At 38.7% G+C, this 27,523-nt stretch overlaps 1 protein-coding gene across 1 annotated transcript; it reads left to right on the top strand.

Moving 5' to 3' along the window:
* Window positions 1–18,053: 18,053 nt before the first annotated feature.
* Window positions 18,054–20,833, top strand: LOC132113245 (5-hydroxytryptamine receptor 1D-like). Its single transcript, XM_059521060.1, has one exon. It carries the CDS (start codon window positions 18,662–18,664, stop codon window positions 19,802–19,804), a length of 1,143 nt encoding a protein of 380 aa, XP_059377043.1. The 5' UTR covers window positions 18,054–18,661; the 3' UTR covers window positions 19,805–20,833.
* Window positions 20,834–27,523: the final 6,690 nt, after the last annotated feature.

The following is a 27,523-nucleotide window of genomic DNA, read 5'->3' as shown; positions in this document are numbered from 1 at the left end:
CTGTACTGAGCACAATTGTTCCGTTTGTAAAATTGAATTTTCTTTGCCTGTAGATAATTGCTAGGTTTTCTATAGATCACTCTTAGGACAACCATTCAATCACAACCATCTAATGAGTTAAATCAGCCTTAGGCTACATTGATATTGATTGTTCCCAGATACATTGATCGACGCAAATGAACAAGTGTGTTTAGACTCTTCTGTTTATAGATATTCACAGACCCTGCATGTCACTCTGACGATATTTGACCTGTGTTCATGAAGCTCTTGAATCTATAATTGAAATGCAGCGCACGTTGCCCCGAGTCTCTGGCGCTTGTACCGAATCCCATGTTTCAAACTCAAGCCACACTCTTCACCTGGTCTTCAATATTTAATTCAGAAAAGCAAACAGCTGTCCTGCCTCAACAAAACATCTTCACACTTATCATTCTTGGCCTCTGTTAACGGCCGGCCTCATAAAGGTCTGATGAATCTCATCTACAGGACATTCACGCCGAGGGTGAAAAGGTTGAAGGGGCAAGAAAATATATTTGCAGGGCTGAGCACTTATTTGATTGGAAAGACCACCGGGACGTGATAACACTCGAGAAGAAGCGCTGTTTTCTTAAGAAAGAGTTCTATATCAGTTCAATCGGTTGTTATCTGCCAGATGCTTTTCAACCCAATGTGACCTACAGTGCAGTAATTATAGCTCCAGTCCTCAGGAGCAATCTAGGGTTCACAGCCTACATTATAAGAAATAAAACCACCGTTCTATGTTAAAAGAGAAGAGAAACCGATCAGATAACTCATTACATCATGCATTTATTGGCTTTTCTCTAAAACTCTATTTGAATAAACTTATGTGACCATATACCTTACTGCTGAATAAAAGTTTACCCTGGACCTTAGAAACTCAAAAGGACTGCAAAGAGCTCTACAAATTGAGGTCACTGCTTTCAAGCCGATATTGAACTGGTCCTTGGAGCTTGCTAGAATCGTAATCCTTCAGTGAAGACAACTAGAACTGAAAAATCAATTTGACTTGCTCCATACACAAATGCAGAGATGCACTGAGCTGTTTGACTGTAGTCTCTGTGCTTGTGTGTCAATTACAATCCCAGACCGCAACTTGATTGCTGCTGTCTGTTTTTGATTTGGTGTTTTTCCCTATATTCATTACCTTACAGGGATCCACGGTAATGCTTTTTTTCCCACTGGTAGTTCTGATATGCACTTGCCCTGCCAATATTTTCAATTATCAGATTTAAAATGATTTAAATTATTGATCAAACAATGATTTTGGTTTAGCAAAAATTTATGTGTCAGAAAATGAAAAAAATTTCTGGTGGTGATTAAAATTTGTACTTGCCCAGTCAATATTTTCAATTATAATTTTGTTTAATTGTTTAGCAACAATTTATGTGTCGAAAAAAGATATTATATATATATATATATACAGTACAGACCAAAAGTTTGGACACACCTTCTCATTCAAAGAGTTTTCTTTATTTTCATGACTATTAAAATTGTAGATTCACACTGAAGGCATCAAAACTATGAATTAACACATGTGGAATTATATATGGAATTATATACATAACAAAAAAGTGTGAAACAACTGAAAATATGTCATATTCTAGGTTCTTCAAAGTAGCCACCTTTTGCTTTGATTACTGCTTTGCACACTCTTGGCATTCTCTTGATGAGCTTCAAGAGGTAGTCACCTGAAATGGTCTTCCAACAGTCTTGAAGGAGTCCCCGAGAGATGCTTAGCACTTGTTGGCCCTTTTGCCTTCTGTCTGCGGTCCAGCTCACCCCTAAACCATCTCGACTGAGTTCAGGTCCGGTGACTGAGGAGGCCAGGTCATCTGGCGCAGCACCCCATCACTCTCCTTCTTGGTCAAATAGCCCTTGATGCCTTCAGTGTGACTACAATTTGCATAGTCATGAAAATAAAGAAAACCCTTTGAATGAGAAGGTTTGTCCAAACTTTTGGTCTGTACTGTATATATATATATATATATATATATATATATATATATATATATATATATATATATATTCCAACAATAATGCTTTTTTCCACTGGTAGTTCAGATTTGCACTTTTTCTTCCAGAGACAGTGTGCAGTGGAACTCACTGATGTCTTCACAGACATTTTCAACATCTCGCTTAGTCAGGCTGTTGTCCCCTAATGCTTCAAAGCTACCACCATCATTCCAGTCCCAAAGAAGCCATCTCCATCCTACTTCAATGACTACCATCCAGTTGTACTTACTCCTATTCTCATGAAGTGCTTTGATTGGCTAGTCATGCACCATATCAAGTCTGCCCCCACCCCCACCCGGACTCTTTCCAGTTTGCATATCGATCCAACTGCACGACCAATGATGCCATCACCACTACCCTCCACTCAGCACTCACACATCAAGACTCAAATGTCAGAATGCTGTTCATAAACTTCAGTTCAGCATTCAACACAATCATCCCTTGACAGCTCATTCACAAACTCGTCCAGCTGGGGCTCAACACTTCGTGGTGCAACTGGCTGTTGGACTTTCTGACTGGAAGACCTCAGGCAGTACGGGTCCGCAGTAACACATCCAGCACCATCACACTGAAGACTGGGGCCCCCCAAGGATGTTTGCTGAGCCCCCTCCTCTTCTCTCTGCTGACCCACAACTGCACAATGTCACACAACTCCAACCTCTTCATTATGTTTGCGGATGACACAACTGTAGTGGATATCATTAGCAACAGAGATGAGACAAACTACAGGAGCAAGGGGAGCCGCCTGGCCAGGTGTTGCAGTAACAACAGTCTCTCTCTGAATATGGAGAAGACAAAGAAGATTGTTGTTGACTTTAGGTGCACACTCAACATGTTCCTCTGACCATCACTGGTGCGACTGTGTAAAGAGTGAGCAACACCAAGTTCCTGGGTGTGCACATCACAGAGGACTTCTCCTGGACTGACAACTCCGCAGCACTAGGCAAGAAAGCACAGCAGCTATCTACTTCCTCCACAAACTGAGAAGAGCCAGAGCCCCGGTCCATATCTTGTGTACCTTCTACGATCTGTCGTGTCTCCTTCCCCTCCCTCCAGGACATTTATGGAACCTGTCTTACCCACAAAGCCCTCTGCATCGCAGGTGATCCTACCCACCAGTCACACAGCTTCTTCAGTCTGCTGCCATCAGGGAGGAGACTGCGGAGTCTTCAGATCAGGAACAGCAGACTGCAGGACAGCTTCATTCATCAGGCTGTCAGGAAGCTGAACTCCCTCCCGACCCCCCCACCCCCCCGCCCTTTTGCCCCAGGCACCAGTGAACTCTGAACCCCCTCCCCTCTTTTGCCCCCCACCACTAGCTCCTACATCCCCAGGTCCTTCCACTCCCTCCTCCCACTAACAAACTGTGACCTGCACCAGACACTTTGTGCAGCATTGGTCTACTCACTACCTCAACTACCTCAGCAGTCAGTTTAAATAAAGAACTGCTGTCTGAGCTTTTTGTCACTTTAATCAGTATGAATAAGCTCTTTTGCACTACAATCGTTTTATCTGCACTGTTTGTTTATTTCACTGGTTCACACTCTATGTGCCATGTTCCTTGTGCTGCTTTTTTTAACTTTTATTTTTATTTGTTTTATTTTTTTATTTTGTTTTATTTTTTACATGCCCTTATTTGTATAGTTGTATTTTATATTTAATCTGTATAAATTGTATTTTTATTCTTTACTGTTAGTGTTATCTGTATGCACCAAGGGTCTGAGAGTAACGCAATTCTCTGTATTGACGTGCTGTACATGTGAAAGAATTGACAATAAAGCAGACTTGACTTGACTATTTTCAATTAGAATTTTTTAGATCGTATAAATTATATTAGTGATCAAAAATGTATTATATCTATTTCTTAGCAACAATTTATGTGCATCAGAAAATAATATAATTGCATATAATACAAATACATCTTTGATTTTGTATTTAACCTTTAAAAAGAAAAAAATAAGATTCTGCCATTTACTTACATTTACACAAAACAAGATTTTTTTAAGGCTTGTTTGTTTATTGTACAATGAAGTCAATGTTTTTGTCAGAATATCTTCTGCTTTACATAGAACAAAGAAAGTCATATATGTTTGGAAAGACACAAGGGGGAGTAAATGTAGACATAATTAACAACTCTCTTTATATTTTTTTAATCAGTACCAAAATATTACTACGGAGCCCCGCACATGACATGCAGGAAAAAATATTAGGCTAAATCGTGTGCATGATTTACTAATTCGGTCCCTCAATGTACTAAAATGTGCACACGATTACTATTGCGTTCCCTCAATTTACTATTTCGTTCACTTGATTTATAAATTGTGCGCACGATTTACTAATTCGTTACCTCGATTTGCTAAATCGTGCGCACGATTTAGCAAATCGAGGGAATGCAATAGTAAATCAAGGGACCACAATAGTAATCGTGTGCACGTTTTAGTACATTGAGGGAACGAATTAGTAAATCGTGCGCACAATTTATTTATTTTTTTCTTCCATGTCATGTGCGGGGCTCTGTATATTACAGATAATTTTTCTACATATAATGAAATTATAGTTGTAGTGACACTGGTGCAATATAGTAACCGAAATTATCTTAATGTGTCCTGGTCCACCTTATTGCCCTTGTAACTTTAAGTCTCATAGTAACTCATGTGTTGTTTAATTCAAGTCTCCAGTTGTACTTATTTCTACATCGGTTGGCTTTTACACACATCAACACCCTGAATTATACCACTTGTCCACTCATTGGTGTTCAAAACTTCACAAAGTTCAGAGCCAAAGCCAAACACAACAACAAGGGCAAGAGTGGGAGGAGATGATGTTGAAAAGCAGAAATGGAGGAGGTCAAACGGTATCAAAGAGACATGTGAAGCCTGCCGGCATACTTCGCAGGTTTTTTTGTTGTTGTTGTTTTGTTTTGTTTTTTTGGTGCAAATGTGACAGTTATTAGACCTGACAGGAGAGGAGAAAGGTCAGAGAATCTTTCAGTTGAGCCTGGGGTAGATTTTTATTATTAAAAAATTTTACCTACTTGTTGGACATGGAAATTTACATTTCAAATGTAAAATTATATGTTCTGGGCAAAAGCTTTCATGCAAAAGCAACTACTATTTAAAAAAAAAAAGTGGCAGAAAGGAAGAAAAGACACGTGTCCTTGCAGAAGTGTGAAGATCTGACCTGATTATAACTTCTTGTAAGAAATGAAAAAGTATAGCACAGAAATACCTACTGACGAGTCTAGGACATACAGTCACCTTAAGGATACAGGACAAAGTCACCTTGGACAACCATTTACCAATGTGCCACATTCAGACCACACACTTGCCTTTGCAATAAATTAATATAGACACCATTCAGTATCTAGGTTTGAATGATTGGAATGTTCCAATACAAAATTATATAGTTTACATTATATATTACATTGTAGAACGTAGATTTTTGGAGTAGATTTAGCAAGAATACTCTTTATTTTTCACATTAATTATTTAATGTATCATTAAATTAACTTTGCACCGCTTCCCAGCTCAACTCACCTCATTAAACTGACAATGACAGTCCCACATGATGCCCACAATGGCTTGATCTTCAAAAAGAACACATTGTTTTTGATGTTTGCAAAAGTGACTGAATGTATTAAATCAATAAAGTATGTGTGCCTCTACAGAGGGTACAGAAACACCAGACGCAAATTCAAAAGCTTTAGTGCAACTTCGAATCTTGTTCGTACCTTCCAGAAGAGCATCACAACCTCCTACGGTTCCTAGTAGATCTGATATCACATGCCCACAAAAGGTGCTTCTTAATATAAATTGTGTGAAATGGTGGTACTTACCTGGTGATTCATCCAGGGTGGTGGAAGAACAATGATTTTTGTTAACTCTGGACCAGTGTTCCTCCTACACATCTGAGCTGCAACTAAGAAGAAGAAAACATTTATGGTGTACGTGTTAGTGTCACATTGCCTCCATTAATGCATGTTGAGGAGATTTCAAGACCTCCGTTCTGCTCACTTACAGTATCAAAGCTAATATTGAAGTCATGGGTCTTTTTAAGCGACCAATTTTTATCATATTTTACAAGGTGGCTAATTTGTATGAATTTGTACAACCTAATTTGAAAGATTTTGATTGATTTCTGTGAGGGGTAGGTTTAGGGGTGGTCATTCCTATGAATTCCTACAAATTTGTCACCTCGTAAAATACATATGACTTTTTACAAAATGTGCAAATTTGTATGTGTGAGGTTGTTCGAATTTGTACGAATTAGCCACCTCATAAAATATTTACGAATTGGAAGGATCAGATAACGGCAACTTCAAATTTTAAATGGCAACAATTTTAATGGCAACTTCTAAATTTAAATGTTAAATGAATAATTGTTAAATATAAACAATTATACATAGAGTATATATATATATATATATATATATATATATATATATATTAGTGGTATGCAGTGTTGGGAAGGTTACTTTGGAAATGTAATAGGTTACAGATTACAAGTTACCCTGTTTAAAATGTAATAGTAGTGTAACTTTTTCAATTACTTTATTAAAGTAATGTAACTAATTACTTTTGAGTACTTTTTGATTACTTTTCTAAATTTGTGAAAATTAAAGAATAATGAATAAAAGCATATACATCAACTTAAATACAGTTATCTAATAAGCATGTGTCGTATTCTGTGTAATAAACTCCTGAAACATTGGTGTTTTTTTTAAACTGCTGTCTCTTTGTATATGATATGATGATAGTTTTCTCAAAATAAGTAAAATGCACATGAAGTGACAGAGAACAGTTCTAGAAATTATGTTTATGTGCTCGTGTACTCCTATATTGAGATGGCAGAGGTTGAAAACACTGCGAGCTTCAGTAGGCCTATGTGTAGTAAATGAAGCCATGTCTTTGCCATTCATTTACAGGAGGGGCGGACTGGGAAAAAAATTCAGACTGGAAAATTCAAACTCATACAAACAAATTCATGGACAAAACTATTTTTTGTATGGACCTGACATAAAAAAGGTTTAAATCTTTAATTTGGGGACATGCTAAATAATTAAAAGTTCTCTCCTGAACTGCACCTTCACTTCCATTTTTCTCTTCAGTCTCTTTATTTTGCCCTGTTATCCATCTCTCTCATGACTTTAATACTCAAAATTGAACAAAACTATACTTTACAATACAATACTCTACAATACTACAATATCTTTATAGAAAAATCCTAATACTGTACACGAGTCATGTTTTCCTTACAAAAATTGACCATGCTTTTTTTAGCCTATATACAATAACCTTTTTTTTTTGTTTTGTTTTTTGCAAATGGATTTGTATTTATTTTTAAATAACTCAATTTGTAAAATCATTTAAAATTTTTGGTTACCACAGTTAAACAATAGTAACTATTTTCTCTGGATTTATAGAAATATATTAAAACGTTAATTTTCGTAAGGGTTGTGTTGTTGTCTGTCCGTAGCTCCCCCTAAACCTATAAAAAAAATCTGATTGTTTTTCAGCTAAATTACTACTGTAACATTACAACTGATAATAATGATGTCCTTTATATAGTATTTTGAGTGATGACTGATGAGCAACGTGCTGCTGCTTGATTAATTAAATAAAAAAACAAAGAAAAAAAAGCATCTTTACAGATGAAACTGACCTGAAACCCTGAACAGTATAGTTCTGCTTCTCTGCTCCAGCTGTGCGCTTCCACAGTCCACTCTCTCTCTCTCTCTCTCTTTCTCTCTCTCTCTCTCTCTCTCTCTCTCTCTCTCTCTCTCTCTCTCTCTCTCTCATTGATTAGGCCTACTCTGATCCAAACCGTTTGGCGGAGGCGCGGAGGCGCGGAGAGCGCGCGAGTCATGACTAACACTTCATGACTTATTAGAGATTTAATTATCAAACGGCGGATTCGCAAATGATCGCTTTAGTACATTCGGCAGGCAATTATACAATAATGATATTAAAATAGCGGGCAAAATCGGCTGCCAGGCAACCGGGAATTGTCCCGGTTCTCCCGGTGTCCAGTCCGCGCCTGATTTCCACAGACACGCAGACAACAACAACATCAATCAGGAGTCATATATTGCATTTTTGGGGCTTAATATTCACAGACACTAGTCCATGTCATGTTTTGATTCAAGTGTACTGACCTACTTTTGATTTAGTCATCCAAAATGTGGCATATTCCGTCCGCGTTAGGCATTTCGTTTTTATCACTGGATTCTACGAACCAGACTGTGTTTCCGCTTCCCGGGAATTATTAGGGCGGTATGTCTCAGAATAGTCAGTGCAATTTGGGAAAGAAATCAGTTAAATCTGTATGTGGATGTGTGTAAATATTCAAATGTAATCCCCTTTGTAATCGTTAAAAATTTCATAAGTAACTGTAATTTAATTACTCATTTTTTCTTAGTAACTGTAACTAATTACAGTTACATTAATTTTGTAATTAAATTACGTAACGCCGTTACATGTAACTAGTTACTCCCCAACACTGGTGGTATGCCGTTATCGGCATTAACGTGCTGCGTTAATGTGAGACTCTTATCGGGTGATTAAAAAAATATTGCCGTTAATCTATTCTCAAAGTTGGAGATGTATACCTAGACGTATACCTAGCCGAATCTATAGGGTGCGAGAACGAATCTTTAAACCTGTGTGTATGCCTACTGTGAAATTACTACATCAAACGTGACGTGCTAACATGGATGCAGCTAAGATCCCGCCGGGATTGCTTCAGGGATTTAAAAAAAAAAAAAAGCTTCCCAATGGAAACCTTGACAAGACGCACGCCTGTGTCACACATAATCCGTCTGCAGTGCATATGCAGTCCGTGTGTGTTACGTATGTGGTGCTGAAGCAGCATGGACTCATTGTGCTTTCACACAGGATGCATTTGCAGTCCACTACTCGGTACGTGAACGATCGCTTCACTGCTGCAGACGCACCGCACCTGGAACGCACTGACGGACCGCAAACGCATGAACGCTGGAATCCGTTAACATGTGTGCGTAAAAAAAATACGAAACGCATACGCACTGCAGATGGATTATATGTGAAACAGGCGTAAGGTTGTTTGCACCTCGTGCAATGTGGAATTCGTTTACAGCTTTCTCAAGCAGTTTGTGATGCATTTTGGAAACATGAACCACCTGTCTTGAGAAACCCGTTCTCAAAGACTTAACGTTACTTTTAGTCATTATTTTATTTGGGTATCACACATATTTTGAATGCCTTCGGCAGAATTCAAATGAGCCATTTTAATCTAGATTAATTTAGATTAATTCCAAGATTACAGTGAGAAAAAATTAATCTATGCCCACCACTAATATATATATATATATATATATATATATATATATATATATATATATATATATATATATAAAATGTAAATAAAAATATGTTGTTTTCTGATATCTGCAGCTGTAAATGGAACAAGTTGGGAAAAGGCTTTCACTCCTAAACCTTCTAAACAAAAAGTTGTTTGAAGCAATATGTCACACTGACTAAATGGTCCCCAGTCCATCCGCCTGTCACAACAACAACATCAAAAATACTGGAAAAAACTTAGATTTAACTTATCATAGATGGAGCTAGAAAGCAAGACTTATATTCCAGCCAGACTCAGATATAAGTGAGGATATGAAAACTTTGTGTGAGAGATTGTTATCCGTCAGTAAACCTTGAGTTCAGGTAAGAGTTATTTGTAACACGAAATACAAGTACTCACACAGAAATACAGGTGCATCTCAATAAATTACAATGTCATGGAAAAGTTCATTTCAGTTATTCAACTCAAATTGTGAAACCTGTGTATTAAATAAATTCACTGCACACAGACTGAAGTAGTTTTTGTCTTTTGGTTCTTTTAATTGTGATGATTTTGGCTCACATTTAACAAAAACAAGCCAATTCACCATCTCAACAAATTAGAATATGACATGCCAATCAGCTAATCAACTCAAAACACCTGCAAAGATTTCCTGAGCCTTCAAAATGGTCTCTCAGTTTGGTTCACTAGGCTACTAGTGCTGTATTCAAGCATGTTAACAGAAAGTTGGGTGAAAGGAAAAAGTGTGGAAGAAAAACCAACCTAGAGAACCACAGCATTATGAGGATTGTCAAGCAAAATCGATTCAAGAATTTGAGTGAACTTCACAAGGAATGGACTGAGGCTGGGGTCAAGGCATCAAGAGCCACCACACAACTGGCTACAGTTGTCGTTTTCCTTTTTTTAAGTCACTCCTGAACCACAGACAATGTCAGAGGCGTCTTACCTGGGCTAAGTAGAAGAAGAACTGGACTGTTGCACAGTGGTCCAAAGTCCCCTTTTCAGATGAGAGCAAGTTTAATGTCATCTGCAAAGTCACTGCACCTGTTTACCAAGAAATTTTGGAGCACTTCATGCTTCCTTCTGCTGACCAGCTTTTTGAAGATGCTGATTTAATTTTCCAACAAGATTTGGCACCAACCCACACTGTCAAAAGTACCAAAAGTTGATTAAATGACCATGGTGTTGGTGTGCTTGACTAACCAGCAAACTCACCAGACCTGAACCCCATAGAGAATCTGTGGGGTATTGTCAAGAGGAAAATGTCTTATGAAGTATTCTAATTTGTTGAGATTGGTGGGGTTTTGTGAAATGTGAGACAAAATCATCACAATTAAAAGAACCAAAGACTTAAACTACTTCAGTCTGTGTGCAGTCTGTTAAATTTATTTAATAAACGAGTTTCACAATTTGAGTTGAATTACTGAAAGAAATGAACTTTTCCACAACATTGTAATTTATTGAGATGCACCTGTAAAAGGATACTCCACTCAAACACTCCACTGATGCACAACTCAAAAACATACAAGACTGACATCATTCAATAATATCCAGGTCTGCTCTGTTACCATGGCTGCAGTCTGTTTCATTTTATAACCACTCGCAGATAAATTGAGTGTAGAAAATAAATAAAAATAAACCCTCATCCCTGACCATTTTCGACTCACAGAACATATAATTCACTTAATCCATTAAGTAGCGCTATAACTGTATTTGTTCTGTGCTTTTTATTAGCATCACATGGGAAGATTTTAATATCGAACTTTTAGTTGGCTTGTCATTGTTCGTGCATGCATTGTAGAAGCTCTGCTTTCTTTATTTTTACAATTAAAGGGACAGTTCATCCAAAATTGAAAATATCAACACCTCACCCTTATGCTGTATGACATTATTTTGCAGAACAAAAAAATGACAATATTAACAGTACTTCAACAGTTATACAGAGAAAATCAGTGTGGTCCAAAACAACATTAGACCCTATTGACTGCTATTGTATAAAAACGTCTCTAGGTTACAAATGTAACCCTAGTTCCTTGAAGGAACGAGACGCTGCGTTTTGGGGAAACACCTTTGGCAAGATCAACTCTGAATATCGTGTACAATCAGTCCAATGGAAGAGCGTGACGTCACAGGCGGGGTGACGTAGCGAACAGGAAGCTATAAAGGCACGTGCCACGCAGCTGGCTTCAGCTTCGAGTAGGGAAGCAAGCTCCGGCAGGGGTGCCGGGAGTATGGCTCTGCGATGCAGCATCTCGTTCCTTCGAGGAACTAGGGTTACATTCGTAACCTAGAGACGTTCCTCTTCAGGAACTCAAGCTGCGTCAAAAGCGCTTTGGGGAACGATGTGCCAACACTGCCAGACTACCAATCCCCTGCCTAGTGTGTATCCGAAGAGCACAGCTAAGGCAAGAGGACAGAAGAGCCAGGAGCGGCTCGCATATCGAGATTGTAAAATCTGGCAAATGTAGAGGGAGTGGACCATCCCGCAGCGTTGCAGGTGTCCAAGAGGGACACACCTGCTAGAAAGGCCTTAGAGGCAGCCATACTCCGCGTAGAGTGAACCTTGGCTCCCAAAGGAAGGGGAAGACCAGAGGACTCATAGGAGACATTGATAGCCTCGACTATCCAACGACTAAGGGTCTGCTTAGAGGCAGGGGAACCCTTTTTAGGAGGACCGTAGCAAACAAGCAATTGGTCAGATTTTCTCCACAGGGCAGCTCTGTGGACGTATGCGTCCAGCGCTTGCACTGGACACATACAATTTAGCTTCTCCTGGTCCGGCTCCAGAAAGGGAGGAGGGCAGAAGGCCTGCAGTACGATAGGTTGTGGTGTAACAGAGGGAACTTTGGGAACATAACCCGCTCGAGGGTATAAGAATGCTTTGGCCATACCAGGGGCAAAGTGTAAGTAGTTAGGGGCCACCGAGAGGGCCTGAAGGTCTCCAACTCTCTTTAGAGACGTAATAGCCAGTAACAGGGCAGTCTTAAGGGTCAGATGTCTATCTGATATATCTTGAATTGGCTCGAATGGATCTTTGCAGAGAGCCTCTAACACCACGACCAAGTCCCACGGGGGAATACGGGACCGTACTGGAGGTCTCAGACTCAGTGCACCTCGGAGGAAACGTGTAACTAGGGGGCGCCTACCCACTGACTGACCATCGAAAGGGACGTGGTAAGCAGCTATGGTGAGTGAGTTAACCCCGCAGAGAGCCTAGCTTGTAGAAACTCAAGACCTGTACCAACTGGGCAGTTAACAGGGTCAAGCTGGCGGTCTCTGAGGTGAAGAGTTTCCACCTCAGGGCGTACAGTTTCCTCGTAGAGGGAGCTCTAGATTGGAGGAGGGTCTCAACAACCTCAGTTGAGAGACCGGAAGCTATGAACTGTGTCCCCTCAGGGGCCACACCCACAACTTCCACAGCTCCGGGCGAGGGTGGATTATTTTGCCCTGCCCCTGAGAGAGTAGATCTGTCCTGATCGGAATCTCCCATGGAGAGCCGTCAAGGAGAGATACCAGATCCGTGAACCATACTCGGCCCGGCCAGAACAGGGTTACTAGCAACAGACGGACCCCCTCCTGGCGTACTCTCGCCAGAACTCCCGGGAGCAGAACAGTGTGGGGAAAGGCGTACAGACGAAGCCTCGGCCAGGTCTGTGTCATGGCATCTAGTCCCAGTAGAGCTGGGTGAACTAGAGAGAACCACAGGGGACATTGCGATGTCTCTTGAGTCGCGAAGAGGTCCACCTGAGCTTTGCCAAATATCTGCCATATCTGCTTCACCACCTCAGGGTGAAGCATCCATTCCCCGGGCCTCGGCCCCTGTCTCGACAGCATGTCTGCTCCCACATTCAATCTCCCAGGAATATATACTGCTCTTAACGAGAGGAGTTTGCCCTGGGACCACAGGAGGATCTGGTATACCAGCTTGTATAAGGGGCGTGAACGCAGGCCTCCCTGGTGATTGATATATGAGACCACTGATGTGTTGTCGGTGCACACCAACACATGACGGCCTCTCAGGTCTGGGAGGAAATATTTCAATGCTCGATACACTGCTAGCATTTCTAGACAATTGATGTGCCATGTCAGATGGCGACCACTCCACAGACCGCGGGCAGGGTGGCCACTCATGACCGCACCCCAAACGGTGAGGGACGCGTCTGTCGCTAGCGTTACACGGCGACCAAGAGCTCCCAACACCGGGCCCTGATTCAAGAACCAAGGTTTCTTCCATATGTCTAAGGCACGAAGGCATCGCCGCGTGACCTTGATAGTTCGGAATGGATTTCCCCTCGGGGAAAACCCCTTGGTCTTGAGCCACCACTGCAGGGGCCTCATGTGCAGGAGGCCAAAAGGTATCACGTTGGACGCAGCTGCCATAAGCCCAGTCTCTGAAACTGCTTGACAGTGAGTGACTGGCCTTCTCTGACTCTCTTGACTGAGGAAAGGATTGACTCGATCAGAGCAGGAGACATACGTGCCTGCATCGTGGTCGAATCCCACACTACGCCTAGATAGGTGGTTCTCTGAACTGGAGAAAGTACACTCTTCTTGGCGTTCAGTCTCAAACCCAGCTCCCCCATATGGGCGAGAACGACACCTCGATGTCGAACCGCCATCTGCTCTGATTGAGCTAAAATCAACCAATCGTTGATATAGTTCAGAATGCGGATGCCCTGCATACGGAGGGGTACCAGAGCTGCATCTACACATTTCGTGAACGTGCGGGGTGAGAGTGCAAGGCTGAAGGGAAGTACTCGATATTGGTAGGCTTTGCCCTGAAAGCAAACCTAAGGAACTTCCTGTGTTGTGGAAGGATGGATATATGGAAGAATGCATCTTTGAGATCTATTGTGACAAACCAGTCCTCTGATCTGATTTGAGCAACAACCTGTTTGACAGTGAGCATTTTGAACTTCAGTGACATTACTGAGAGGTTTAATTGACGTAAATCTAAGATCGGACAGACCCCCCCATCCTTCTTTGGAACTATGAAATACCAGCTGTAAAACCCGGACTCCCTGTCTAGAGGAGGGACCACCTCGATGGCCTCCTTCCTTAATAGGGTATTCACATAACCTACAAGAGCGACAAGGGAGGAAACTCTGGAACGCCGGCGCCTGTTTGCGTGCCTCCTGGAACCTGTTGACGACGGTATTGACTGTGTTGCCAAACAGCCTCGAGGCTTGAAGCGGGGCGTCCAGGAGGCAGACCCTGTCACGCTCTCATCTGAGACAGGGTCAGCCATAAATGCCTCTCCGCGGCCACCAAGGCTGCCATAGACCGCCCAATCGCACGAGCGGTCTCTTTGGTGGCGCGATGGGAGAGATCAGCGGTCCGTCTAAGCTCTGCAATATCGTTGGACTTGATCCCCTCTCCCTCATCTACATCTCTCAGCAGGTCAGCTTGATATGCTTGGTGTGTGTGAAGGCATGCCCCCGCCTGACCTGCTGTCACATAGCCCTTGTCCATTAACATGGATGTTGTTTCTAACGGTTTTGTGGGCAAGGTCGGAGCCTTCAGAGACGACGCCGAACCAGGTGACAGATAGCTCGCAAGCGTCTGCTCAACCCGGGGCATCGCTCTGTACCCTCGCGATCCACCTGCGAACCCCACGAGTGCAGCAGCCGCTCTGCCTCGGCAGAAGCGGGGCCAGCACCACGGGGAACGCTGGCGAAGGCTCCCTCCTCAAAGAGAGCCCTCCGGGATCGAAGCGTCCGCATCGGCAATCGATCACAATGCGGACAGTCGGCTCCCTCAAGAGCCGACTCATCATGCTTCGATCCCAGGCAGACCACGCATAAATCGTGTGTAATCCCCAGCCGTGATGTAGCGTGGGCAGGGAGGAACATACAATTTATAGCGCGATCTGGATCCGCCCTTCATATGTCTAGTCTTAGCTTTGCTTTTTGGCATTATGTTGCTTTATTGGGACAGGCAACAATAAATAAGACTTTTGAACATGCACACACAGAGCACTTGCTGAAAGACGCGAAGCTGAAGCCAGCTGCGTGGCACGTGCCTTTATAGCTTCCTGGTCGCTACGTCACCCCGCCTGTGACGTCACGCTCTTCCATTGGACTGATTTCACACGATATTCAGAGTTGATCTTGCCAAAGGCGTTTCCCCAAAGCGCTTTTGACGCAGCTCGAGTTCCTGAAGAGGAACCTTATTAACAAAGATCCAAAGCCATATAGAAAGAGCAAAAACTTTTCAAAGTTATGTGCATTTGAGTGTATGCGAGGATTCAGTCAGTACTGGCTATAATATGCAAGACACTTTTGTGTTGTCTGAGCATTTGTTAAGTTAACCTGCCAGTCTCAAAGTCTCCTTTCCTCTTGATATATTGACCTGGGTTTTTAATTTTGTTATTTTGACTGTCTTTCAGCAATTACACATAACCTAACAAAAGTAGAGAAAACGTTGGGCCAACATTTGGAGCATGGTAATACCCTCCGGTTGGCCTCATTAGCGTGCAGCCTGTTGGATCTGCTGGTGTGGAGATAATCCGCTGTTGTTTCCTGCCGCCTCACATGAAGTATATGCTAATGATGACACTGTTTTACAGAGATACAAGCCACAACAACAGAACTACATTCTGTTCTTTAGTTTGTAGATTTTAAATCCTTTTTAACATCTGAAACTCAAATTTTGAAGTCTTTGCCCAGTTCTCACATGCTGACTGCATTTCATATTGTTTTACATTATAGTGTAGAGTATTGTTTTAAAAGCTTGGGATCTGTTAGATTTTTTTAAATAAAAGAATACTTTTATTCAGCAAGGGTGCATTCAATTGACCTAAAGTGGCACTAAAGACATTTATAATATTACAAAAGATTTATATTTCAAATAAATATTCAACTTTCTCTTTATCACCGAATCCTGGAAAATGTTTCACAATTTATACTATTGAGTCATTTTGTGCATATATATATATATATATATATATATATATATATATATATATATATATATATATATATATATATATATATATAGATAGATAGATAGATAGATACTTTTTTTTGTGCATTGTATTAACCTGAAGTTTTGTTGTTGAGATGTTCATCCTGGCTACTAGGTACACCAACACCATTTAATAGAAAAGGTGTTGGGTCCTGTTGAGATGTATGACCTTTATGCTTTCAATTACAAGTACGGAAATGGCATGTTTTATACATGAAGGACAGTGGACGTGTTTTCTTTACAGAATTTCAATTTCAAATCTGAATGCTTGGCCCTAAAAGCATCAAACAGAATATAAATTGCACCACAATTATTTTTTTTTTAGTTTTTTTTTAGCTTGACATGTACGGAGACATGTCATGATAGACTTTTCTATAAATATTCAGATATGTATATCCCTACAAATGTGTATCTAACTATGAAGAAAAGGAAATGTGAGTGTGCTCTGCAGCACACCGGAAACTGCTAATGTTTTACTAAAGATGCTGGCAGGTGATAAGACTGACGTGTGTGAACTGATGGCAGGAGAGTGAGCTCCACGGTTTGGTTTCTTTTTCCACCAGGCCAGAACCAGAATGCTTGCAGGTATCATGGCACATTGTTAGTCAGACACAGGAACTCTGGAAGCTCCATGGTGACAGGTTTCCCCTCGAGGCTCTATAATACTCTAGATACTCATCAATCAAAGCTTGAGTCTGAAAAGCAGAGCCAAGAGTTAAGAAATATGTTAATGGAGGCAAAACTTACTACATAAATTTAAAAAGATATCAGAAAATAATGAATCAGATTTGTGAGCAAGTATCTTTATTTGTGCATGCACAATGGGTGTCATTATGGTGAATTGATTTGTGCTCTCTCATGTAATTCAGAAAATAGTGTGTAGGTAGATTAAGAGCTCTGGAAACTGAAAAAGCTATTTACAGCTGCTAGCTATTAGCTAACTATTCTGCACTAATTTAAATGAATAAATACTGTACAAACTAACAGTAAATCGTACATTGAGCTTCTGATTCACAACCATTCAACACTGCCTTTTATTTATTTCTTCTTTCCCATTTTGGTCATTTTCTAATTATACATGTATAATTTTATATGTATTATTTATTTAGAAATGTATGATTTTATATGTTTTATTTTGAAATTATTTTTAAATATTATGTATTTTATTTGTAAATATAATTTAAACATATTATAAATTTTTACAGTTAGTTTAATTATACGTTATACAACAATAAATTCAATGTTAGAGACACCTTTGCGAGAAAATTTTGGCATTCAAGAGTCATTCTGTATTATGTTTTCCGGCAATTTTGATCAGTCACAACTTCTTATTATATTTCTTAAAGATTAACTGTTGTGTATGTAAAGACTAGAGGTCGAACGATTTGTGTTTTTCAGGTCTGAGGCCGATACCGATAATTACAGATCAATTAGGCCGACAACCGATATATCTGTCTAGTGTAAAATTGAAAATTAATGTCAAAATTAAGAATAATAAGGGCTCTGAAAAAAACTTTGTTTAAATGTTTTTTTTTATTATTATTATTTTATCGGGTAACCAGATTTGAAAATGATGAAACAGATAACCATGAAAAGGATTAATATTGGTGCCAATAATCGGTTATGTAATGACCAAATCATAAAGTTTACTCTGATTTTCCCATTCTTCATTCTCTTTTTTTTCTCTCTTCCAGATCTTCATTTGGATTGAATCCTTTCATCTGGACTAACACCTTCTTGAGGACAATACTCAAAACAAGAACTTGCCTGGGGTGTTCTGGGAAACTGCAAAATAAGCTTTCTTTAAACCATTTACAGCCATCAGTCGATCTACAGGAAATAAAGGAATATTCTGTCCCATTAGTTTGAAACAGCAAAGTCTTTGCAGACCTACAGGAGAATAAATTAAAAGGTCTTCCAGCAGTTCATAAGAGCCGAAATAGAAGGATCTTCAGTTCTCATGATAGAATAAGAGACAATAAAGAAAATAATAAGCAGTGATTTAAGGGCTTAAGGAATATTTTTATAACTCAAATTCAAACGCAAAGGTTAAAACTGCTTCTTTGTTTATTCTGTGGCATTTAACTTTCTGTGCATGTCAACATACTGCTAAAAAAAACATTAGAAACAGTCACAGTATTTTTAGCCATGAATTACTGCTCACATTTATCAGCCATGACCTTCACAAAGGCAAAGCAAATCACTAATATCTGCAACTAACAAACTAAATGACTTCTTTACCCAAGATGTTTTCATGGATTAATTGATCCTTTATGCTAAGAATCATGCATAGATGATATGAAGTGCTGGTGAACCATGCAACATGGATCTGGTGAACAGCTCATATGAGTTCTTCCTCGTCAATGCCACAATCAGTCCCACAACCCTGGAGCCCTGGGATGAAGCTACACTCCTCAGTCTTCAGATCTCCATCTCTGCCATGCTAGCCATCGTCACTTTGGCCACCGCTCTGTCCAACGCTTTTGTGATCGCCACCATTTTCCTCACACGCAAACTTCACACCCCTGCCAACTTCTTGATTGGCTCTCTCGCAGCGACAGACCTCCTGGTGTCCATTTTAGTCATGCCAATCAGCATTGTGTACACGGTCAGTAAGACTTGGACCCTGGGTCAGATTGTGTGTGATATCTGGCTATCATCTGACATAACGTTCTGTACGGCTTCCATTCTGCACCTGTGCGTTATCGCGCTTGACCGGTACTGGGCCATTACTGATGCCCTGGAATACTCGAAGCGTCGCACCATGCGGCGAGCGGCACTGATGATCGCCGTAGTGTGGGTGATCTCGGTTTCCATCTCCTTGCCTCCTCTCTTCTGGCGGCAGGCAAAGGCCCACGAGGAGCTCACAGAGTGCATGGTCAACACCGACCAGATCTCCTATACGCTCTATTCCACATTCGGTGCGTTTTATGTTCCCACAGTCCTTTTGATGATTCTCTACGGGCGTATCTATGTGGCGGCTCGCTCCAGGATCTTCAAAACACCGGCGACCAGTGGAAAACGGTTCACTGCTGCTCAGCTCATCCAGAACTCGACGGGTTCTTCGCTCTGCTCGCTGAACTCCACTTCTAATCAGGAGGGACAGCTTCATCCGGGAGGAGGAGGAGGTGGTGGAGGAGGGTCTCCTCTTTTCACAAACAGTGTGAAAGTGAAGCTGGCTGATAGCGTGCTGGAAAGAAAGCGTCTTTGTGCCGCTCGGGAGAAGAAGGCCACCAAAACTCTTGGGATTATCCTGGGTGCGTTTATAGTGTGCTGGCTCCCATTCTTCGTGTTCACGCTGGTGATGGGGGTCTGTAAAGACTGCTGGTTTCATCCTGTACTCTTTGATGTGTTCACCTGGCTGGGGTACCTCAACTCGCTCATCAATCCAGTCATCTACACTGCATTCAATGATGACTTCAAACAAGCCTTCCACAAACTCACCAAGTTTAAAAGATGCTACTGATGTTACATGCCTCCCATGTGCTTTGACAGATTCATGACTTGGAATATGGTTTCTGCAGAAAATATCTGAATCCTGTGAACATTCATCGTTCATCTGCTGTTGAGAACCCAACGTACCTTACCGTTCGTTTTTCAGTGAGCTCTTAAATGCACACATAGTGTCTGGTCGATGTATATAACTGTTCTCATGAGACAGCTTGTAAAATATTGTGCCATATTGTTGATGCTTCCTTGTAGTTTATGAATGCATGCAAAGATTATGAATCCTTCACTAGAGAGCAACGTTCTACCGTCTCTGTAACTAATAGCTGTCTATAAACTGCCTTATTTACCAGAAACAGACTGATATAAATATGAAAGGCTATTTATTTAAAAAGAACACAAATAAATAAAGGTTGTTGTTCCCATGGGAACGAATATATGGGTCCCCTGAGGACAAAGCTGAAGTCCATGGACATTAGCATAGACTCCCAAAATAAAACTGTTCATTATAGAAGATTAAACAAAGCTTTAGGTTTTTGTATTTTTGAGTGACAGAACTTTGGTGTCAGTTTCCTCTTTAATTTTGATGTCAGAGTTTGAGGAGTTTTATGATCATGAAGATGAAAAACAGGCTTCAGGCTGCATGGCTCATTTCAGGACATGATGAAGCAGAAGGAGGGCATATAATGATCAAAAGTTCAAATTCTGGATGTACCTGATGAGAGAGAATGATGTGTTTTGACACAATGTGCAGCTTTAGCTCATTTCTAGAAAAAAGTACTACTGAAGGAGTTTTATGATGTGAAGGTCATTATTTCATCAAATATCACAATAACGCACCTCTGACTGCAGTGGTATATTGAATAATGGCATCCAGGAAATTTGTCAACTTTGCCCTCCCATCACTCTGTATTATGATGAAGGTCACCCATGTTGGTTCAGGAGTTTTTTTTTAATAAGAAAATACAGCAATAACAGACCGTAGACCTGAGTCATACAGGAATAATGAGCCATATCCCCTGAACGCATTGCCCGCACGCTCTCAAACAGCATTTGATAGTGCAGGGTAAAGCTGTGCTGGGCTGTTTGGTCGAGATAGATGGTCTGTACATTCACAGTCTTTATATCTACAGAAAAAGCTCCCTCTCACTTATCCACGCAGCAAGGATGAGGTCACACCCCATAAAATAGATCTTTAGAGACTCATTATCATTCACATCCACCAGTAAATCTAAACACAAATGCATTCATTTGCCAGTATACCATTGTGTGTTTGGTACATGAAGGCTGTTGCGATGTGTGTGATGTTTATCAGAGTATGGCCATCATGAGATGGACTAGAAGATCAAACAGATACATCTATGTGATGTAGATGAGGTACAGTCTGAAAATAAATATGTAAGCATGGTGGGAACTTTCCATTCACATCTCTATTGCATTTATTCTAAGCTAATTACATTTCCTATCCCCTAAACCTACAGTACACTGAAAAACAATTGTTTTAGGATTTATGTGAATCAACATTTTAGATATCGCTAGTAAATTTCACAAACAATTACAATGAAACAACAAGTAGCATGCCGTTTTTTCAAGCAGAGAGCCTGAAATAGCATTTAAGCATTAGCGGTAACACTTCACAAAACCGTGGCACTAATATGCTTTAATTCATGCATAACTAATGCATAGATAAACATGAGTTAATGTATAACTAATGAAGAACTAAACAATTTATTAATAATAACTGCATCAGCAACAATTTCACAGAACTTTTTTCCAATTTTTGTGTCCTAAAATGACTGATTTTGCTGCGGCTTTTCTCAAAATTTGCAGTGATATTTGCGAAACATTGTAGGCATCCAGACTAGCGTTTGAGGACACCAGTATAGTGCTATTAAGTTCTACAGAAGGTGGCACCAGCACCTGACCCTAAAGCACTCAGTCGCCCTAATCACACATGTACATCTCAGAGATGTTTATTGATGTCTGCATTTACATATGCAAGATGTATTTTTAAGAGTGCTTGCTCATCTGCAATACGTCTCTAAGACGTTTCCTGTCAGATGTCTAATAGACATTTATTAGATTGCATGTAAAACTGGCATTTATCAAAATACACAGCAGATGACTCCCAGATATTTAGCAGACGTCTTACAGATGCAATAAATATATTACATCTGATAAAATGTACTTTTATTACTGTCATTCATAATTTCTAAAATATAATTTAATGAATATATATATATATATATATATATATATATATATATATACTGTATATATATATATAAATACTGTATATATATATATATATATATATATATATATATATTAAGGAGTGGAAATGGCCTATAAGTACTTCTCCGCAGCCATCTACTAGTGGTCATTTAATATCTTTTTTATTTGTAATTAAGTGTTTGCTTTCCTACATTATGAAACTTTTAGTTTTATACGTGGGGAAAACCTATGAAGGATGAACAAATATCATCACATTAAAAATAACTTTCAAATTCGGTAATACTTAAAGCTTTGAAGTGCTGGGAAAAGTTGTGTGAAGCATTTAAAAACACTCGAAAACATTAGACCATTTCTGCCACAAGTTGTTCCTGTAGTTTTACTATGTTAAATCAATGGTGAACGGTGGTGGAGAGTTGTGTTTATTGAAAAATGTTTTTCCTGGTTTCCACATCAGTTGCATTTCTTCTGATATCTGTAGCTTTAGCAGAATTCTGCGCCAAATTTTAATACTTTTCACAAGATTTCACAGAGATGTTATTGATTATGTGGGAAATTCGACTTCAGAGCATTCTTCACTGTATCGTCCAGCGCTGTGTATAACAGTGTTGCGTGATCGAGATCGAGGTCTGCGCTGCGTAGCCCAAACGAGAAGTGCTGATTCTTTCCGCTTTTGGTTTGTTTATCCAATGTAGCTCTTGTAAATCAGTCATGATGAGAACACAAGGCTGTTCATTACATTTCTGGAACTGAGAAACAACTTTTCTTTGACTGAATGTGCATTCCGATGACGTTACGAGATACATCTAAGCCCAAATTCTGCAGAAACTTTGCGGCAAAACTGAAGTTTGATTAATTTTGCCATAAATGAAGCGATTGCAAAATCATGGAGGGATTAAACTAGTTAATTATTTTGTGCCTTAACAAGTAAAGTCATAACATAATGATACCTTTGCAAATCATTAGCTAATGATTAATTAAAGCAGACATCTGGAAGTTGAAATGAAAGATTCAACTGATTGTGGTAATTAACGTGAATTTACTTCATTAGTTAATATGTTATTAGGGAATTAATACTTTATGACACATTTAACTAATAACAATTTATTGATTACTTAATCTATGAATCATATAGAATGTTCATTAGTTGCTGATCCAGTAATCATCAATAAATGGTTTAGTTCTTCATTTTTATACATTAACTCATGATTAACTGTGCATTAGTTAAGCATTATTTAATGCATATTTGTGCATCCGTATTGAAGTCTTACCGCATTAGCCCTAATACTTAAATACAATACCTAATACCCTAATACCTTACCTAATACAAAGCACTTAAAGTGATAGTTCACCTAGAATGACAATTCTGTCCTTATTGACTTTTGTTTAAAAGAGTTTTTCAAAATATCTTCGTGTATGTTCCAAAGAATAATGAAAGTCATACAGTTTTTTTTATGACTTTAGGATGGGCAAATAATGACAAATTTATCTTATATTTACAAATTAATTATTTTTTCTTTAATAAAGTTCTCAATAATTTTCATTTAAATATTAACGTTGTCTGAGATGTTCCTGATTCCTTAAGACAAATAGACAAAAATGAGATAATTATTGACATACAGCTAAACTACTGAGCTGTACAATTAATATGGATAACATAGCTCTCATTATTTGGTCTTGAAGAATTTAATATTTGAGCTGATATCAAAATTTCTAATTATTATTTGCAGACTTTGCACACAAACTGAATAATCTCCCAAGAAGAACAATTATTAAAACTTTATTGCTGTCTACAAAAACAAGGATGATATTTGCTATATTTCATTGACATCTTACTTTCTTATGTTAACTATTTTATAGTTCTTGACTTAAAAATGTATATGTCAGGAGTATTCTACCATGTTTTTTTTTTTGTTTTTGTTTTTTTCAGTTCCAAAGCAAATAATCTGTGGAAGGTGAAACTTGTTTGCATCAAATTTAGACCTATTAATCTATCTAAAAGCATTATATAACCTTCAGACAACACATTACAGTTGTTTTAGATTAAGCTTGTTTGTCAAGCAAAAAATACAGGAAGTGTGTCCTGAATGACTTTCCGTTTCTAGTTTTAGTTATATTACTTTATTTTCATATTTTTAAATATATTTTCATTGCATAATTTTCAAATTCAAATAGCAATTTTTCATCCAGTTTAATACTGTTTGTGTTCAACTGAAAATCAGAAAATTACCTTAAAATGCATTCTTAATTGAGTTCTAAACAGCTGAATCTACCCCAAGCTTTCTAAATTTGTAATTCTTCAGTAAAAACATCCCTTCCTTCCTATAATTTTCTCACGGTTTGTCTTTTCGCTTGATGCATTATTCATTTGCACTTTGGTGCTCACAAAACAAAATTGCTAATTAATTAAGTCTCATAAATTAAGACATGCATTTTAAAACAGTATCAGTAAATAGAGTCTATTTAACAGCAACGAATTAGTTTATTGATTTGTAAAGCGATATTTACCAGTGTGAGCAGACGAAAAAACGTGTAAGGCTCCTAAAGACCTTTTTTTCTTCATTTCTCGCTTTCAGCAGGTTTCTCTTTTCTCTCAGCTGAAGCAGGGTGTCGTGAGAGAGAGAGCACTCAATAAGTGAAAGGCAGATCACAGGTGACACAGAAACACAATTAGCTGGATATCTCCTGATTTCAGCCTCAGAAAGCGTTTAAATCGACAGCATCACTGAATCAATTTAAAACAAATGTAAATGTAAATTACAAACAGGTATTACGGTTGGGGGGTTCGAGAGGAGAGACGGCCTGCCACCTCGCTTTAAAGAAAAATAAGCAAGGAGCTTCAGATAACATTAAATTTGCACTGAAACAGGATGGAGAGGGTCAGCGTGCATTTAACCCTGCTGGGTGGTGTCTGTCTGCTCACACTTAGAGGAAACAGAGATATGGAGAAAGAAGGAGACAAGGGACAAATAAAATACTCGCACCCACAGAGGAGAGATATGGGGTTTAAATGAGGACAACATTGAACATTACCAAACACTTGCATGCACAGGGAGCACCAAACACAAACACACAGACAGACATGAGGGAAAAGGACAGCCAGGAAAACAAACAGAGTTTGCCCTTTGAGTGCACACTGATGAGATGTGTCCCTCTGAGAAACATAACTACTGCCTTAAGAACAGCTGCTGGGGAGAGACACGAGCACTAAAGCTGGAGAACGACATGAACGTGAATCAAGAAGAGATCCCTCTCTTTCTCTTAAGATCGACTTTTTGCTTTTGTGTCCCCCAAAGACTTCAATGATTTATGATTTTTCTAATTAACCTATCATTTATTTCAAATTACTTAGAACTTTGCTTCTGTTTGGGTCAGTTTTACCTTGGCCAAAGCACATTTTAAAAATACAATAACATATGTAATAAGTGTGCCATTATACTGTATATCATTACTGCTCAAATGGTTTTAATTACTTCGAATTTTAATTCGTTTTTATTTTTATTTATTTTTTTAGAAATCTCTTATACTCAGCAGTCACCAAGGCTGCATTGATTTAATAAAAAATACAGAAAAAACATATATTGTGAAAAATGATTACAACTTAATATGACTGTTTTCTTATATTTTGAATTGTTTATATATATATATATATATATATATATATATATATATATATATATATATATATATATTCTCCCATGGTGCTTAATTACTATCATTTACTATTGGTGCTCAGTTATTAATAATGGTTATTATTAAGTGTTTTGCTGCTTAATATTTTTTATGTACTTTCAAAAAACAGCATTTCTTCAAAATATACATTTGTGACATTATAAATGTCTTAACTGTCACCTTTGATTAAAAAATGACAGTGGTATTACATTGATCATATTGATCAATTTTTTGCATCCTTACTGCATAAAAGTATTTCATATTAACTACATAGTTATTTATAAATTTATAATTGTTCTTTTTAAAATATTAAACGTACATAAAAAAATTTACATATTAAATAGTTATTTTAAATTGTAACACCATTTCACAATAATATTGTTTTTCAAATGAATGCAGCCTTGGTGAGCATAAGTTACATTGAAAAACATAAACAAAAAAATTACCAACCTCAAGCTTTTGAACAATAATGTAATGTAATACAATAATATTTATTCTCATTTTCATTCAACTTGTGAGTCAATATGTAAAAAGATTTTGACTGAGACAAAATAAACCTTTTCCATAAAGCAGCTCTAAAACAACAGCTAATTATGAAGCATGACAGCTGAAATGATCAGTGCTGATGGTACTGTCTGAAAGTGATCTGGCTGAGGAAGGTTTGCTAACAGACGGGAGGTTCTCAGTTGGGCATGCTTCTAATAAGACTCCCTCTCATTCCCAGTTATTACGAACAATCAAGGGACACCACATGAGCCTGGTGGTGTTTTCTTGACAAATGACTTGACTAGAAAGCAAATCTACGACAGATGAAAGGGGAGCTTTGAAAGAGAGCAGAAATATTGCGCCAGCACACAGAATTGAGTGGGAGAACCTCATAAAAATCAGTAGCCACTGATTCAGAGATAATGATAATCCTAGAACAAAATGTTAAGGCAGTCTGACATTACATTGTTGCATCATGAAAAGGGTACCGCACTCTTGGGAAGAGAGGATTATTAGTCTTTACCATAAGGAAAAAAGTTGGTTCTTAACGGTATGCAATATTCTTCATTTGCTTTCATTTCTTTTGCTTTTACTATTATTTTATAGAGCATCCATTGTGAGAATGGATGTTCTTTAAAGGAATAGTTTAATCAAAACTCTTTCTCATGTCATTTTAAACCTGCATGACTTTCTTCCATAGAAGTGTAGAAAACATTTTTGCTGCTCTTTTCCACGCAATAAAAACATAAATTTACTGTGGGTTGTCAAGCTAAAGAATTTTCAAAAAAGTGCCCTATGATTTTTAAAGAACACTTTGTGACAAAAAGACTGATATTTAAAGGGGCTATAAGTAGAATACAGAAACTCTTGTTATAAGCAACAGTGGTGGCCTTTAAGTGAACTGCAGCCAGCAACTTATTAGCTCATATATGCTTATGTGTACATGCAACGACAGAAGCCGAATGTGATTCTGTTAACAGACAATACTGTTAACAAACATCCAGACGCCATTTAAATGAATATTTCAATTTATGGTGCATTGTCCTTTGAATAACAAAATAATTTCATCACAAACATGACAGTGGTGGGAAAGCAGCAGTTAAGAAAAATTGTGATCATAGCAAAGATCACCAGATTTCACCAGATTTTAAGGTAATTAAAATTAATTTAATAGTTATGATAGTTTGATTATAAAGTATATCTGAGACTGTAGATTTGTAGATCTGGCAGTGTAGGACTATAGTTTGAATTTATATTTGACCATGTTTGGTATGACACATTAACATTAGGGGCCTTATTTTAAGGATCTAAATGGAATGTGTAAAGCACAGGTGCACTCAGGGCATGT

This window comes from Carassius carassius, chromosome 32 (genome assembly GCF_963082965.1).
Source record: "Carassius carassius chromosome 32, fCarCar2.1, whole genome shotgun sequence".
In the NCBI taxonomy this organism is placed as follows: Eukaryota; Metazoa; Chordata; class Actinopteri; order Cypriniformes; family Cyprinidae; genus Carassius; species Carassius carassius.
This window is presented reverse-complemented; position numbering and strand designations above follow the sequence as displayed.